The sequence below is a fragment of the Rhincodon typus genome, chromosome 24 (assembly GCF_021869965.1).
Source record: "Rhincodon typus isolate 14 chromosome 24, sRhiTyp1.1, whole genome shotgun sequence".
NCBI classification, from domain to species: Eukaryota; Metazoa; Chordata; class Chondrichthyes; order Orectolobiformes; family Rhincodontidae; genus Rhincodon; species Rhincodon typus.
Window position 1 is genome coordinate 10535120 of NC_063355.1, and position 18422 is coordinate 10553541.

General features: G+C 45.1%; 1 protein-coding gene across 3 annotated transcripts in view; it reads right to left on the reverse strand.

Moving 5' to 3' along the window:
• LOC109931398 (calcium-binding protein 1) overlaps positions 1-17904 on the reverse strand; it is a 114777-nt gene extending 96873 nt beyond the window's left edge. For 2 of the 3 annotated variants that reach the window (XM_048611377.1, XM_020530687.2), the window contains exons 1-2: positions 17625-17904; positions 16837-17031 (exon numbers count right to left, since the gene is read on the reverse strand). In XM_048611377.1, coding sequence (XP_048467334.1) covers positions 16837-17031; positions 17625-17669 — 240 coding nt within the window. In that variant the 5' untranslated portion in view covers positions 17670-17904. The remainder of the gene's footprint in view (positions 1-16836; positions 17032-17624) is intronic. The other variant, XM_020530688.2, reaches the window with a different exon arrangement.
• Between the last annotated feature and the right edge of the window lie 518 nt (positions 17905-18422).

Genomic DNA, 18422 nt, shown 5'->3' on the forward strand with positions numbered 1-18422 from the left:
TTTATTTTTGATGTTCATAGCCAGAACAAACAGACTCACAATACCTGGGTACTGTGTATTATAAGCCCGGGTCACTAGACCCAAAATATTAATTCTGATTTCTCTCTACAAATGCTGCCAGACCTGCTGAGCTTTTCCAGCAGTTCCTGTTTTTATTTTTGTTCACAAAGCCCTTGCCTTGCCTTTGGCCCACATACAAAGCCAGACAGGTTGTCGTGTTTACCAGAAGTGATGGTACTACATAGCACTGCTCTACATCAATCTCACACCTACAGCATGTGCCAGCAGCTTTATGCAGCAAACACACTGTACGTGCCTCAACCAAAGGGCCAGGTGTCAAATTCTGAGGGGACAAGTACTTAGTCAGGCAAAGGGAAACAGCCTGAGGGGGTTCTGACACAGTATGTCAAGGACACTGCCTGCTATCAGTCCAGGGACTTGGTAACAGTCACTCAGTCGCTTGGGTGGTCAGTTGGGAGGGGTGGGTGGTCTTTACCACTATAGTCCAGGGAGTTGGCCACACTCAGCCCTGTGGGTCCACTGCAGCCGGTCTGAGGAGTCTCTGGAAGGTAGTCAGGGATCCGCACAGAGGCTCTGGACGGTCAGCGTTCGGGAACTGTCTGTTTAAATCAGTCAGGATGGGGGAGGGGATTTTTCAGCTACAGTCAGCCCTGAGGCTCCATCCATTAAAGGTTTGAGGGAGGGGAAGGGGGGTTATCAGGAAAGAGGAGCTGGGGAACTCAGTTGTGGGGTCTGAAGGCAGAATGCTGGGATACAGACAGGATAATGGTGCAACTTACCACAGAACACTGATGGAAAGGGGATAATGCAGGAGAGGGCAGGGGTCACCGATAGGCAGCAACACTCTGGTTTGAGTTGGTCAGCGGTGGAACACGGTGGGCTAATATATCTGCTAATGTTGACTTGTTTTGCCTGGAGCTGGGGAGGTAAAGTGGGGAGGTGAAGATTTCGATAAGGCAGGTTTGGGTGGGAAGGTGGGCAATGGATGGGGTGAATAGCCCAGAACTTTAGGTTAGGGGAGTTCAAAACTAGAGGCCATAGGTTTAAGGTGAGAGGGGAAAGATTTAAAAGGGGCAACTTTTTCATGCAGAGGGTGGTGTGTGTATGGGAATGACCTCCCAGAGGAAGTGGAGGAGGCTGGTACAATTACAATATTTAAAGGCATTTGGATGGGTACATGAATAGGAAGGGTTTAGAGCGACATAGGCCAAATGCTGGCAAATGGGACTTGATTAGTTTAGAATATCTGGTTGGCATGGATGAGTTGGACCGAAGGGTATGTTTCCGCGCTGTACATCTCTATGACTGTAAGTTCAAAGCTGATGGGGTTGATGGGAAGAGCTCCTGAGATGGGGAAGGTGTAGATTTGGGTCTTCACTGAGATTGAGCAGCGTGAGGGGCTGCCTTCACCCCCTGGAGTGGACAGGATACGTGGTTCCCTCAGTCAGGGAGAGGGACTGCACCCTGGAGCGATGTGAGGACCCAGCGATTACTCACACATCCAGACAGTCCAGCCCACTGGCATGCACCACCTTGGAGAACAAATCCAAGCCCCATCTCCTCGTCACATCCTGCAGCAGGGATCGAGGATCTATCCCGGATTGCTCTAATGCAGGAGCAATGCTGTTGTAGTCTTAGTCCTAACAAATTTGAAAATGTGATCAAGTGTGTGGATGAGGGAAGTTCAGTTGATGTAGTTTATATGGATTTCAGCAAAGCTTTTCACAAGGTCCCACGTGGCAGACTGATTGAGAAAGTTAAAGCACATGGAACTGATGGAAACTTGTTGAGATGGATCAGAAACTTACTAATGAGGCACAAAGGGTAGTGGTAGGAGGCTGTCTGAGTGCCTGGAGGCTCGTGTTCGGCAGTGTACCACAAGGATCAGTACTGGGACCCTTGTTATGTACATAAATGATGTAGATGAAAATGTGGGGGCATTGTTAAACAAATTTGCAGATGGCACCAAGATTGGTGGAGTGGTTAATAGCACAGAAGATGGTTGTAGGTTACAGGAAGATCTAGATAGGTTGGTCAGATGGGCAGGCCAGTGGCAGATGGTATTTAACCCTGACAAGTGTGAGGTGGAGCACTTTGGATGAAGATGAGGGAGTACTTAATGAATGGCAGGACACTGGGTAGCTCAGAGGAACAGAGGGATCTTGAGGTAATTATTCACAGATCCCTGAAGTCAGCAGAGCATGTGAATAGAATAGTTAAGAAGACATATGAGACACTTGCTTTCGTCAGTCATGACAGAGTATAAACATAAAGATGTAATGTTGGAGTTGTAAAGATCATTGGTCAGGCCACAGTTGGAGTACTGTGTGCAGTTCTGGTCACCTCACGACAGGAAGAATGTGGTACCACTCGAGGTGGTACAGAGGAGGTTCACCAGGGAGGTTGCCTGGGATGGAGAAACTGAGCCGTAAGGAGAGACTAGATCGGCTTGGATTGTTTTCTTTAGAGTAGAGAAGACTGAGGGAGGACATGAATGAGGTAGGGGTATGAACAGGGTGAACTGAGAGCAGCTGTTCCCCTTGGTTGAGGGGTCAATCACGAGGGGGCACAGTTTTAAGGTAAGGGCAAGGAGATTCAGAGAGGATTTGGGAAAAGAACTTTTTCACTCTGCGTTTTGTGGGAATCTGGAATGCACCGCCTGGGAAGGTGGTGGAGGCTGGAAACCTTACAACTTTTAAAAAAATATTTGGATGAGTACTTCAAATATAACATTCAAGGATATGGGAGAAGTGCAGGAAATCGGGATTAGTGCTAATGGTAATTTCAATAGCAGTTATGTTGGCATAGACTCGATGGGCTGAAGGGCCTTTTCTGCACTTTGTAACCCTATAAGAGGGAAGAGAGACTGGAGCCGCAGAAAATTCTGAAAGAAGGGATAATTCAACAAAATTGGCAATTTCACGGCACACTTGTCACAAAAGCTCACTGTGAAAAGGTTTGAAAAGAGCATACTGCAGGATTTGTAAGGACTGCCAATGCTGGAGTCAGAGATAACACAGCGTGGAGCTGGAGGAACACAGCAGGCCAGGCAGCATCAGGGGAACAGGAAAGTCGACGTTTCGGGTTGGGACCCTTCTTCAGAAATGGGGCTTCGCAGTGGGGTTATAACTCACTTAGATATAGTAAGGGAGAATTTCTGAAGAAGGGTCTCGACCTGAAATGTCAACCTTCCTGCTTCTCTGATGCTGCCTGGCTTGCTGTGTTCCTCCAGCTCCACACTGTGTTATATACCGCAGGGTTTACCTTGACTTGAGTTCATGCCAATTCCTTACTTCTGGTACACTTATACCTGAATAATCTTGAACCACACACATTAAATGCTATAAAATTGCCAACTCACAGCTGTATGGCAGCTCTGTGCCAGGATGTTACAGGGCAATGATGAAAATTTACAGCCACTATAGGAGTGTAATGTAGGAGCATTGTTGACTGTCACTGCTCCTGTTTAGCTGCGATCACACAGTGACCAGGACAAGTCATGTTCTGGGACAAATACCATTTATGTGCAGTCACATGATGAACTTCAAAAGGGGTCACGTTCTGAAAAAAACCTGGCCGCACAAGCAATTAAATTTTAAAGGGAGCAGTGACTGCCCATTAGTGCATAGCAAGGCACAGTGGCTCAGTGGTTAGCATTGCTGCCTCACGGTGCCAGGGACCTGGGTTTGATTCCACCCTCGGGTGACTGTCTGTGTGGCATTTGTACATTCTCCCCGTGTCTGCATGGGTTTCCTCCGGGTGCTCCAGTTTCCTCCCACCGTCCAAAGATGTACAGGCTAGGTAGATTGGCCATGCTAAATTGCCCGTAGTGTTCAGGGGTGTGTAGATTAGGTGGGTTTTAGGGGGATAGGTCTGTGTGGGATGCTCTGAGGGTTGTTGGGCTGAAGGGCCTGTTTCCCCACTGTAGGAATTCTACGCTGATTGATTGAAAACAAGCATTGAGACTCATGACCAGCTAATGTGTTTACTCAATGTTGCTTGAAGGGTAAGTAGAGGCCAAGCCAACAGGGAGAACTTCTCTTCTTTAAATAGTGGCATTGGATCACTGGTGCCTTCCTGAGAGAGCAGTGAGGAGCTCAATTTAACATCTCAACCAGAAGGTGAGACTTCCGACATTGTAGCCCTCCCGCAATGTACACTGGAGAGTCAGCCTGGACTATGCGCTCAGGTCTTGCAGTTCAGATGCAAGAGTACTGTCTACAAAGTCAAAACTGGGAACTGAAATGGCATCAATGAGGGTATAATTATTCCCAATATAATTTCCCAGCACTGTTCCCTACTGTTTTAAACAGACCCCAGCAGAATGCTGAAAGCTGCTTGTGGTAACTGCAAACAAATCGATAAATTAAAATTACAAAGACTGCAGCCTGTGATTCTACAATCCTTCCTCTTGTCTATATAACCGCACCATACGCGTCACAGATCACCAGAGTTAATTCTGTTTACTGCCTGTAATTTAGTGCAACGTTCACAAAGTACACTCTATAACACAGCACCCACATTTGCTTGGTCAGGGACTGACAGTTATGTTCTGTTTAGATGAACTACGTTGCTCAAACAGACAATAAAAATTGAAATGCTATAATTGATATCCAGAAGAGATCAGAAGGGAATAAATTACAGACAGGGGTCAAGACGACTTAATAAGCACAGAGAATAAAACCAGTTGATAGCTATTGTACGAATGACCAGAGGACAGAACAGCCCTGAGGTTTCTGCATTGCATTTTCGTTGTTTTTAACATGAATTTCACAGTGTTTTCTTCCTCAGGCTGCTCTCCATGCCCTTGGGGACTTATGGTAGGATAAAATTACTGGGAGTGTGGAAACCTTTACTCAGTGGTTATTCTTTATCTGTGACCACTGACAACAAGTGTCAACAAGCAGTGGAGCATGACCTGCCCTCAGGACATTGGTCAGGTCACTATTGGGATACTGCATTCAATTTTGGTCTCCCTGCTATAGGAGGGATGTTGTGAAACTTGCAAAGGTTTGGAAAAGATTTTCAAGGATGTTGCCAGGGTTGGAGGGGTTGAGCTATAGGGAGAGGCTGAATAGGCTGGGGCTATTTTTCCAGGAGCTTCAGAGGCTGAGGGGTAAACTTTATAAAATCATGAGGGGCATGGACAGGGTAAATAGACAAGGTTTTTTTTCCCTGGGGTGGGTGAGTCAAAAACTAGAGGGCATAGGTTTAAGGTGAGAGGGGAAAGATTTAAAAGGGATCTAAAGGGCAACTTTTTCACACAGAGGGTGGTGCGTGTATGCAATGAGCTTCCAGAGGAAGGGGTGGAGGCTGGTACAATTACAACATTTAAAAGGCATCAGGATGGGTGTATGAACAGGAAGGGTTTAGAGGGATATGGGCCAAATACTGGCAAATGGGACTAGATTTATACAGGATATCTGGTCAGCATGGATGAGTTGGACCGAAGGATCTGTTTTCATGCTGTATATCTCCATGACTTTGCAACGCAGTTCACCCCTCAGCAATCAGTTCAGGGCACCTGCCCACCCAGATTCAGTTTTCTTTTCCTTGGCACTGATGATAACCAAAACACTAACAATCACAGCTGGGATCAACTCACTCGGCGTAGCACTGACACTGAAAGTCTTCACACTATCCGGTTTTCATAATGGGTTAGGAATTTATTCACTGAACCATCTGAGCAGTGCCCCAAAGAATGTTTTAACTGTTTACGGTCTGTTTTATTCACAAACAAGAGACTCTCGGAGAGGACGCAGTTGATAGTCCAAACGCAGACTAGTGTGGGCTGGCCTCCATAAGGGAGTACAATTCTGATATAGTCACCATAAGATATAGGAACAGAATTAGGCCACTTGGCCTATTGTGTCTGCCCCACCATGGATGACGCGTTTCTCAAACCCATTCTCCTGCTTTCTCCCCATAATCCTTGATCCCCTTACCAATTAAGAGAACCTATCTATCTCTGTCTTAAAGACATTCAGTGACATGGCTTCCATAGCTCTCTGCAGTAATGAGTTCCACAAATTCACCACCCTCTGGCTGAAGAGATTCCTCCTCATCTCAGTTCTAAAGGGTTGTGCCTTCACTCTGAGGCTGTGCCCTTGGTCCTAGTCTCTCCTACTTGGGAAACATCTTCGCCATGTCCACTCTATCCAGGCCTCTCAGTATTCTGCAAGTTTCAATCAGATCCCCCCCATCCTTCTAAACTCCATCAGACCCACAGTACAGACCCAGAGTCCTCAACTACTCCTCATATAACAAGCCCTTCAATGCTGGGATCATTCTTGTAAACTTCCTCTGAAACCCCTCCTTAGATAAAGGGGCCCAAAACTGCTCACAGTATTCCAAATGCGGTCTGACCAGCACCTTATACAGCCTCAGGAGTCCAGCTGTTCTTGTTTTCTAGCCCTTTTGAAATGAATACCAACAGTGCGTTTGCCTTCCTGACTGCCAAATGAACCTGCATGTTAATCTTAACAGAATCCAGAACTAGGACTCCCAAGTCCCTTTGTGCTTCAGATTTCCAAAGTCTTTCCCCATTTAGAAAATAGTCTACACTTCTATTCTTCCTACCAAAGTGCATAACCTCACACTTTCTTGCAGTGTGTTCCATCTGCCATTTCTTTGCCCACTCTCCCACCCTGTCCAAGTCCTTCTGCAGCATCCCCGTTGCTTCAATACTGGCTGCTTCTTCACCTATCTTTGTGTCATCTGCAAACTTGGCAAAGATGGCCTCAATTCCTTCGTGCAGATCGTTAACGTATAATGTGTATAGTTGTGGTCCCAACATGGTCCTGTGCGGAATTCCACTAGTCACCAGCTGCCATCCTGAAAAAGACCCTTTTATCCCCACTCTCTGCCTTCAGTCAGTCAGCCATTCCTCTATCCATGTCAGTACCTTGCCCCTAACACCATGGGCTCTTATCTTATTTAGCATCCTCCTGTACAATACCTAGTCAAAGACCTTCTGGAAACCAAATAGAACACGTCCACTGGCTCTCCTTTGTCTAACTTACTTGTTACTGCCTCCAAAAATTCTAACAGATTTGTCAGGCGTGACCTCCCTTGACAAAGCCGTACTGACTCAGCTCTATTTTACCATGCACTTCCAAGTCCATCCTTAATAACGGAGTCTAAAATCTTACCAACGACTGAGGTCAGGCCAAGCAGCCTACAGTTTCCTGTCTTCTGCCTCCCTCTCTACTTAAACAGGGGTATTACATTAGCCATTTTCCAGTCTTTTTCCCTAACTTTCCATGCAACTGAACTCAACAACCCCTCTCCACCACTATTCAGTTTAAAGCCCTATCCGGAGCCATGGTTATGAGATTTACCAGGACTCTGGTCCCAGCATGATTCAATTGGACTCAGTCCCGATGGAGCAGTTCCCTCCTTCCCCAGTATTGGTGCCAATGTTCCCTGTATTTGAACTTGTTTCTCCCACACCAATGTCTGAGCCATGCATTTACCTCTTTAATCTTGTTGACGCTGTGCCAATTATTTCATGTAGTAATCCAGAGATTATTACCTTTTTGGTTCTGCCCTTTAATTTAGCCCCAAACTGCTCATATTCCCTCAGCAGAGCCTCTCTGCTGTTTCTACCTAAATTGTTGGTACTTACACGGACCACGACAACTGGATCTTTCCCCTCCCTCTCCAAGTTCCTCTGGAGTCCAGATGAGAGATCCTGAACCCAGGCACCAGGCAGGCAACACAGCTTTCAGGAATCTCGATCTTGGACACAGGGAACAGTGTCTACTCCCCAACTATACTAGTCCCGACTGCAACTATATTTCTCTTTTCTCCCCCGTCTCTTGAATGTCTCCCTGTGTCACGGTGCTAATGGCCAGTTTGCTCATCCTCCCTACAGCCCCCACTCTCACTCACACAGGGAGCGGGAATCTCAATCCTGTTAGACAGGCTCAAGGGCTCAGGCTCCTTCAGCACAGCCTCCTGGATCCCTCTACCTTCCTCACTGGTCGTCACACCCTCCTGTCCCCGACCACTGACTGAATCCGAGGTAGTTTATCTAAGGGGTGTGACTGCCTCCTGAAACACAGAGTCCAGGTAACTCCCTCCCTCCCTGATGTGTCGCAGCGTTTGAAGCTCAGACTCCAGCTCATCAACTCTGAGCCGGAGTTCCTTAAGCAACCAGCACCTGCTACAGATGTGGTCATTATGAACCACAAATGGGATCCACCAGCTCCCACATCATGCAGTTACAACACATCGTCTGGACTGGCATCTCTACTTTGATCACATAGTTCTTAATTTGTTTCAAAAATTTCCTACTGATCTTCTAATTTGTATCTTGTAAATATTTCTCCTATTTACCTTCAATCTGAAAGTAAGCAATAACAGATAGTCAAATCAGCAGCTATTGTCAACAAATGAACATACGGTTTTCCTGTGATGACACTTTGTTTTGTGCTGATGCCCAGTGAATTTATCCTGTTCAAAAAAAATCCGGACTACCTGTAACCCAGGAAAGCAAACAAAAGGCATCTGTTCCCCTTCGCCCTGAACTCCCACGCTGTCTCCAAATTCCCTGAGCTATATCCTCACTGGGGCTGTGTCTCACTCCCAGTGTGAGCTCTCCTTCCTGACCATACCGTAACACAATTTATATCCAGTGATATTTTGAGACGTGATTACTGGGAAATGGTATGGTCAGTACATCCGATTCAGGAACAAATCACGTCATATTTGTTGTGACAGGTTCCTGGCCGTGGGTCCCCCATTCATTCGGATTCTTAAAGTGACGACCCCAAATAGTTATGCTCCTGGGTGAGGGGGCAGCGGGTGAACTTCATTCAATCATATCCTCTTTCGGCCGGTCTCAACAAGCTTAATATCAGAAGGATCCCTGGCTTTATGGATACCTTTTCCCAGTCCAAACGTATTTACATTTTTAAAGGAGCTAATCAGGGCATTAGAAATGTAAACTGAGTAAAAAGGTAACAGTTAAAAAATGAGTCTGGGTTCAGTGAAGAGTAGATATTAGAACATTGTGTCCATTAAGTTGGATACCAACGATGCTGACATCAGCAGTGAAGCAGTTAATTGCAAGATTCTTGTCCCTGTAAGTTTATGACAGGTTATTGTCGTGCTCTGCTTCCAATGGTGATTTCCCAGGCTGACCTGTTTTTCAGCAGTGAGTTTGTCAGCATTTTTCTTTACCTGCGGTGCACAGTGGTCTAATGGTTGTCCTCAAACTGTGACTTTCACAGCACATGAGTCCACACTAGCGCATCAATCCTCTAACGCATTGAAACTAGGGCTACAGGATGTTTTAATCCCTGATTCTTGTGTGTTCCTGAGAAAGTAAAGCTCAAACATATCTTTCATTTATATCCATAGTCTGGGATATAACCCACAGAATATGACTTTCTTGTTCAGGGGTAATCAGTTTTTGCATTGCATCTCTTCATTCTAAATCTGTTGAAATTTTCCTGACACTCAACACACGTGACATTCATGGGGTCACATATGAACCTTTCCTCTATTTGGCTGCCTATGTACAGTATCAAGAGCTCCTCTATTCTTATAGAGTCACAGAGCTGTACAGCATGGAACCAGACCCTTTGGTTCGACTCGTCTATGCCGACCAGATATCCTAAATTAATCTAGTCCCATTTGTCAGCATTTGGCACCATATCCCTCTAAACCCTTCCCATTCATATACCCATCCAGTTGCCTTTTAAATGTTGTAATCGTACTAGCCTCCACCACTTCTTCTGGCAGCTTGTTCCATACATGCACCACCCTCTGCGTAAATAAGTTGCCCCTTGGGTCCCTTTTAAATCTTTCCCCTCTCATTTTAAACCTATGTCCTCTAGTTTTGGACTCCCCCACTCCGGGGAAAAGGCCTTAGCTATTCACCGTATACATGCCCCTCATGATTTTATAAACCTCTCTAAGGTCATCCCTCAGCCTCTGACGCTCCAAGGAAAACAACCCCAACCTATTCAGCTTCTCCCTGTAGCTCAAACCCTCCAACCCTGGCAACATCCTCGTAAATCTTTTCTGAACCCTTTCCAGTTTCACAATATCCTTCCTATAGCAGGGGGACCAGAATTGCAAGCAGTATTCCAATAGTGGCCTAACCAATGTCCTGAGATAGTAGGAACTGCAGATGCTGGAGAATCTGAGATAACAAGGTGTAGAGCTGGATGAACACAGCAGGCCAAGCAGCATCAGAGGAGCAGAAAGGCTGACGTTTCGGGCCTAGACCCTTCTTCAGAAATGGGGGAGGGGAAGGGGGTTCTGAAATAAATAGGGAGAGAGGGGGAGGTGGATAGAAGATGGATAGAGGAGAAGATAGGTGGAGAGGAGACAGACAGGTCTTTGGTGGTGGGGTCGGATTGCCACCAAAGACATTTTTCCCTCCCCACCCTTATCTGCTTTCCGGAGGGACCACTCTCTCCGTGACTCCCTTGTCCACTCCACACTCCCCTCTAGCCCCACCACACCCAGCACTTTTCCCTGCAACCGCAGGAAGTGCTACACCTGCCCCTACACCTCCCCCCTCACCCCCATCCCAGGCCCCAGGAAGACTTTCCACATCAAGCAGATGTTCACCTACACATCTGCTAATGTGGTATACTGTATCTGCTGTTCCCGTTGTGGCCTTCTCTACGTCGGGGAAACCAAGCAGAGGCTTAAGGACCGCTTTGCAGAACACCTACGCTCGGTTCGCACTAAACAACTGCACCTCCCAGTCGCGAACCATTTCAACTCCCCCTCCCATTCCTCAGATGACATGTCCATCCTGGGCCTCCTGCAGTGCTACAACGATGCTACCCGAAGGTTGCAGGAACAGCAACTCATATTCCGCTTGGGAACCCTGCAGCCCAATGGTATCAATGTGGACTTCACAAGCTTTAAAATCTCCCCTGCCCCTACCGCATCCCAAAACCAGCCCAGCTCGTCCCCGCCTCCCTAACCTGTCCTTCCTCCCACCTATCCCCTCCTCCCACCTCAAGCCCCACCCCCATTTCCTACCTACTAACCTCATCCCGCCCCCTTGACCTGTCCGTCCTCCCTGGACTGACCTATCTCCTCCCTAACTCCCCACCTACACTCACCTTTACTGGCTCCATCCCCGCCTCTTTGACCTGTCTGTCTCCTCTCCACCTAACCTCTCCTCTATCCATCTTCTATCTGCCTCCCCCTCTCTCCCTATCTATTTCAGAATCCCCTTCCCCTCCCCCATTTCTGAAGAAGGGTCTAGGCCCGAAATGTCAGACTTCCTGCTCCTCTGATGCTGCTTGGCCTGCTGTGTTCATCCAACTCTACACCTCGTTAACCAATGTCCTGTACAGCCGCAGCATGACCTCCCAGCTCCTATACTTAATGCACTGACCAATAAAGGCAAGCATGCCAAATGCCTTCTTCACTACCCTATCTATCTGCAACTCCACTTTTAAGGAACTATGAACCTGCATTCCGAGGTCTCTTTATTCAGCCACACACCCCAGGACTTTACCATTAAGCGTATAAGCCCTGCTCTGATTTGACTTTCCAAAATGCAGCACCTCACATTTATCTAAATTAAACTCCATCTTCCTTAATTCTAATGAAATAGACTATTACATTAACTATACTATCCCTCTGAAATGCCCTAATACTTTCTTTACTCAATATTGCGATGGCCCAACATTTTTTTCCTTTCCTAACTTTCCTAAGAGCCTCGTAACCAGGAATATTAAGCTTCTCCTTTCAACCAAATCTTTGTTGTTGCTATTAGATCATTTTAACATGTGTTGACTTGTCTGCTGCTCGCGCACTTTAGACACCACAAAAGATGCATGAATTTCTATGAAGTGCAAATCCAGAGAAAACTGCCTGACATTTACCACCCATCTTGGCGCTCTTATTTCTGAATTATTCTCTACTTTTGTAATTTGACTGTCCAGTGCTCCATGCGCTTTACTTGTCTTCAGTATGTTTCATCTGGGTGTTCGTACTGCCACTAAATTAGTTGAACACCCCCTCCACTTTACTAGAGCAATAGTTAACCTTCCCTTCCTGCTGATTCAATGCCTACCTGAACATCCAATGAATTAAACAACTCTGGCATTAAACAGGTATAAGATCATAAAGTGTGGAGCTGGAGAGGAACACAGGAGGCCAGGCAGCATCACAGGAGCAGGAAAGTTGACGTTTCGGGTCGGGACCCCCTGAAGCTGCCTGGCCTGCTGTGTTCCTCCAGCTCCATTCTGTGTTATCTCTGACTCCAGCACCTGCAGTTCTTGCAATCTCTAAGATCATAAAGTGTCGTACCAAAGCTGTTCAAATAGGCGCAGGACGGACAGCACAGAATTTCAGAAGGCCTGTATCAGCTGCACCTGTGGCAAAGTACAATACTGCATTACACCTCTCCATGAAGCATGCAGTGCCAATAACCTCAAGGTAAGAGTAAACCTCCCTCAGTCTCGCACAGATGGATCCTCCCTGGAAAAAACTAGTTGAAAAATAACTGATGTAAAGCAGCGGCAGCAGTTTGGACTGCAAACTGAGCTTCATATTGCGTTTGTGTTCACAAGTTTGATTTATACAGTCATACAGTCATTTAGCACGGAAACAGACCCTTCGGTCCAACCAGACCATGAGTCCCACCTGCCTGCTCCTGGACCATATCCCTCCAAACTTTTCCCATTCATCTACTTATCTAAGTGTCTTTTAAATGTTGTAACTGTGCCTGCATCCTCAGGAAGTTCATTCCGCATGCAAACCACCTTCTGTGTAAAAAAAAAATTGCCCCTCATGTCTTTTTTAAATCTCTCTTCTCTCACCTTAAAAATACGTCCCCTAGTCTTGAAATCCCCCAGCCTGGGGTAAAGGCACCTACCATTAACTCTATCTGTACCCATCATTATTTTATAAACCTCTATAAGGTCATCGCTCAAACTCCAATGCTCCAGTGAGAAAAGTCCCAGCCTATCCAGCCTTTCTTTATAACCAGACCTTCCATACCCAGCAACATCCTGGTAAATCTCTTTTGAACCTTCTCTAACATAATAACATCCTTCTTGTAACTGGGCGATCAGAGTTGGTCACAGTACTCCAGAAGAGGCCTCACTAATGTCCTGTACAACCTCAACATGACTTTGCAACTCCAATGTCTGAGCAATGAAGGCAACTTGTTCATTTATTGCTGTGATCCAAGGGGTAGATTTCCCACATTAACAAAATCAAATGCACAATACCCTAGGGAGGCTGCACCCAAACACTGCACCTGATATTCTGACTAATGCTCGCGATGTACAGGTCAGAGGCATTAATTTGATAAATCTTTTCCATGGTGTTCAGGAGCTGTGCTCATTGATCCAGAACATCCATTCATCTGATCAATCAGGTTGAGTTTGCAAAATCTGCATATGCTATTACAGACTCTTGTCCTTGTCCTGAGTCAGCTGTGGTCAGATAACAAAAAAAAAATCTGCAGCTATTGTTGACTTAAATGTACAGTCCAAAAGATATACTCTTGAAAAAAGAAACTTCTATCAATTAAGATTTTAATTCTCTAATAGCCAAACAGTTACACCTCCCACCATAGGGTTAAATAAAAAAGATAATAAAACAACAGTCATGGTACAACAGGGCAGTGTGAGGAATCAGTTCAGGCTGCATTAGAAGCAGATTACAGCTCCAGATAGCTCAGGTATGCAGCAGGCACTAAAGGACAGACTGGTGAATGCTCCGAGCAGCACTGTTTTCAGATTCAGTGCAACACCAATCTGCATTGATAAAGCACCTTTAATGTGGTGAAACATCCCAAAGGCATCCTCAGGGGATTCTTGTCAGACAAAATGTGGCAACAAGCCACATATTTAGATATTAGCAAGGGCGAGCAAAAAGCTTGGTCAAAGAGGTCCATTTTAAGGAGCATCTTAAAGGAACATAGGAGGAGGCCATTCAGCTCCTGAAGCCTGCTCCTTTACTCAATGAGATCAGGGCTTATCTTTTATTTCAATGCCATTTTTCTGCACTATCCCTTGATTGTTACTATCCATCAATCACTCTTGTAAATACTCAATGACAGAGTTTCTACAGCCTTCTGGGTTACAGAATTCCAAAGATTCAGCCTCATCTCAGTCTTAAATCTCTTATTCTGATTGCTGGTTCACAGACACCAGCCTTTCTTCCTCTGCCTAGTCTATCGAGACCACCAAGAGTTTTCTATAGTTGTATGCAGAAGAGGAAGATGGACAGAGAGATTGAGAATGGAATTCCAGAGCTTAACTAGGCAGCTGAAGAACTAACTGCCAAAGATCATGTCCTGGGTTATTTCTATAATAAAGTCTCCTTTTCACATTTCCTTGACTCCCGACCAAGAGGAATGGTTAGATACAATACGGGTTTGGGAAGGGGCAGGCTATCAGAGATAGAGGGTAAGCCAGCTCAGAACACTGCCTCCTTCTGACAACCATACACAGATGGACATTAGTCTAGTCTTCAGGGGGTGCACAGACAGACTTCTGCTCAGTGGGTCACCACTGACTGGGAGCCATTTAGCTCCCATCCTCACTGTCTTGTCAAAATAATGTTGGAAATGTTTTGTCTCCTGCATTGGTAAACTTTAGAAGACAGTATTGCAAATAGCCTTTGTAATAAAAGGCTTGTATGCCTCTTATTCACAATGTCCCTGAATTCAAACCTCAGAAGTGACACAGATAAGAGTTGACAAAATGATTTTGTCCAGACTAGATTCTCATACACCACGGTGACCATGGCAAATAATGTACTAGATTGTTTCAATAAATATTCACATGAAGTATACATGCATGCATACAAACAGACCTATAAAACAACTGCAGTCAAATTAGTATATTTGTTTGAACAAGACTTCTTTATAATCAGGATCAGTTATCATTCCACCAAAGAATGGCCCAAAGTAAAAACTTTGCTCTGAGAGAAGCTATATTAAGCTGCCCATGTGTAACAACATGCTTAGGAAACAATGCGTCTGACAAAATCTGAACATTATTAGATTGATGTTACAAAGCACTGCCACTTGCGGGAAATCTGCAATGAGAATGGAAATTTGATGGAAACACACAGGAAACTCCTCGCTTGACTACTAGTTGCCAGTGCCACACAAATTCTAATGTTATGGACCTGACCAAACCTCCTCAAAATTTACTTAGAAAATAGCCTAGACCCTAACTTTTTCTTATTTTAAAGGTAAGTGTAAGGCATTGCATTCCAGGTGCAATTTGATCGGTCAAACTACTCAAATGTAAGCAAAACACACTTTACTTTTACACTACAGTTAAAATACAGGCACAAATAAAAGAACTGGCTTGACTGCAACTTTACTGAAATGCTTAACAAATTATATATATATTAACTACTACTAATGAACTATTTCAATGTAGTAACATTCCATAAATACACCCTTGGCAAGGGCAAAAATCAGCAAAATAGAGTGTCTCACATACAATTCTAGTAGCAGGAAGAGAACCCCACCTTTTAGCTGTAATAGTGAGAGATTCAGAGCTTGCACATCCAGCTTCAAGACCCAGCAACTGCAGAAAGCTAAAACTAAAAATCCTGGTTTTGTGGGAGCTTCACCCCATCCATTCAGGCTGCTTCTGTTGTTCAAACTTTATAATTAAAACCCAAGGCCTCACAAGCTGTTTACTGGCTGTTTTGCAAACAGCTCTGCACCTCTGTCTCAACCTTTCTGCATAAAAAAAACTAGGGCAGAATAAGCAGCATCAGAGGAGCAGGAAGGGTCTAGAAGGGTCTAGGCCCGAAACGTCAGCCTTCCTGCTCCTCTGATGCCTCTTGGCCTGCTGTGTTCATCCAGCTCTACACCTTGTTATCTCAGATTCTCCAGCATCTGCAGTTCCTACTATCTCTAGGGCAGAATACACCTCTTATAGCCATAGTATTGTCACAATAAGAAGTCTTTCGCTCCCTCAACAAAATGAACCTGGATTTACTTTTAAAGATGCAGAAGATGTAGAGAAGAGCTAAAGCTCTCAAAGGATCAGTGAAGATTAAGCGTGAGCAAGAGTTAGTAAATTAAAGCTCCCTGTGAGTGCTCTAAGCTGGGAGCTGCATCTCAATGAGACAGCAGATTGGGAGGTTTTCTGACTGAAGAGACAAGGAATTTGAGACGGATATAAGTGCCTGCAGACACAGCATTACTGTGCGTGTGTGTGTGTGTATTGGGGGTTGCAGTTCAAGGCTAACAGTTATGACACTGAAGCCATATTGCATTTTTTGCTGAGGCTCTGATGCAAAATACTGAAAATGTTACTTCAGTCTAACTCATTAATACGAATCATATGTTGCTTAACTTTCGAATATTTGGCTACCATAATTATACTTTTGGCTTTAGCCTCCTTAAATTGGAAATAGTCCATCTAAAACAGTACAGGCTGTTTTACAACAGATTACCTGGACAGTGGGTGAGAATGAATATGAATCAAAGGGAAGGAGACTTTAAGTTAAATCTCTAAGACAAGAGACTCCAGCTGCACACTGTGTTATCTCTGACTCCAGCATCTACAGTTCTTGCTATCTCACCTTAATCATGTCAGTGTTTTCTGCTTTTCATTTTTTTACATACATTTGATGTAAAAATGTCTCACTTATACGCACAGTGAGAAAGGCTAGAGTTCCACCTGCAAAATACCCACCGGATGTTTTCACCTAGCTGTTGCAAACAGTCCCAAGGCTGATGAGGAAGGGAGAAGGAGGAATAACTTAGAAGTCGGGGGGGGAACTGAATGAGATGGTGGGGAGACACACCTACCGCTGGATGCACACAGTTTGCAGTCAAGACTTACTTACGGCCTGCCTCTCTGCCAGTCCCTTCCTGAGGAAGATGCAGGCTGGCCCCAGGAGATTGTGCATGAGTACACGGCTCTGAGCGAGAACGACCAAGGCTTCGTGGTTCTCACTCCCTCCAGAGGACGCTGCCGCCGCTCCCACTGCATCCTCGCACGTCCTGACTACTTTGTAGCTGTTTTTCTCTTCCTGTCGAATCTTTTACCCCAATCGCCAGCACATATAAAACAGATTAGAGCCCAACCGGCTTAGATATTCATTTTGTTTTTTTTTTTAAAACAAACTCCGATGTTAAAATTTGCATGCTTTTTATTTAAACTTTGGCTTAAATTTAAGCTAAAAACTTCTCAATTTGCAATTCCTTCCCATCCTCGGTGCATTTCTATTTAACTACCGATGAAATGCAGGTCCTGTACTTAAAATCCGCATCGTTTAATCTTGAAAATGTACACTTTTTTTTAAAATTTGCAGGGGTATTTAGGGAAATTCGACACGTGCATTGCAAATAACCGATGAGTTATCCTGCAAAACAATACTTCATCAGACCCAGTCGCGGCTTTAAAAGTGCATTTGCGCTGCACAAAACGCTCACACTGTTACACGCCAATTCTCCAACTCCAGATAGTTATCTTATGTCTAAGTGCCGACTCCCTCATCTCAATAAACTGGTTTCCAACATGCATGCTAATGATTGTCTTGTGTGCATTAGGATAAACGCACTCGAAACCTTTCGCCCCTTGCACAGCATTTTTGCAAAATAAAAGGGAATTGCTTCAAATTGCACAACTTACCTTTTCAGAGAGGTTTCGAAGCGGTGACTTGACACAGTTGCCCATGTTTACTCACACACAGGTGGTTTACACAAGGCTGGATGCTTTGTACAAATAAACAGTCCTTTCAAATACATTTCTTTCCTAGGAACCGTGCCATCCAGTCCATAGTGGGCTCGCTGTTTGTGCTGTTGGACGTGGATTCAGCTCAGGGTTTATTGCCTCAGTAGGCAGACTCGTGAATTATTGCGGCGATGAAAGGCGGATTTGGAATGGGATTTAGAAACTGGCTCTCCTTTTCTCTCCCTCCCTCTCTCTCTGCTCACACTATGATTATAAGACGTGCGTAAGCCATTCCAAGATATGACTGGGCGTCAGTGACGACGCAGCACTGATGCCAGACGGAGTGTGCTGTTTTACTAATTGAATGTTAAAACTTTCCGGGAGCGCTGTTCCTGGGTTTTGCTCAGCCCTGCCAACCCCCAGCAAAAACCACCCCCTTCCCTCCCTCACTGTTCGCTGTATTACAGCCTGGAAAGGAATTCAAACCTGCAGGACATGCCTGACGCGTTTCGGAGAATTTCCTTCATCACCAGGGATATCTTTTCAGACTTGCACTGAGCAGGAGGCAAAGTCACGCTTTGGCGTTGTAAAGGCACAATCTCCTCTTTTTAATGATTCAAAATTACACCAAGCAGCAACTTGAGTGAATGAATATCATAAGTAACATGCAAGATGAGGATTTAGTGCCAAATGGGAAACGTGAGTTTTGAATTAAGAAGGATAAATCACACAATTCCAAAATCTTTCAGCACTTGC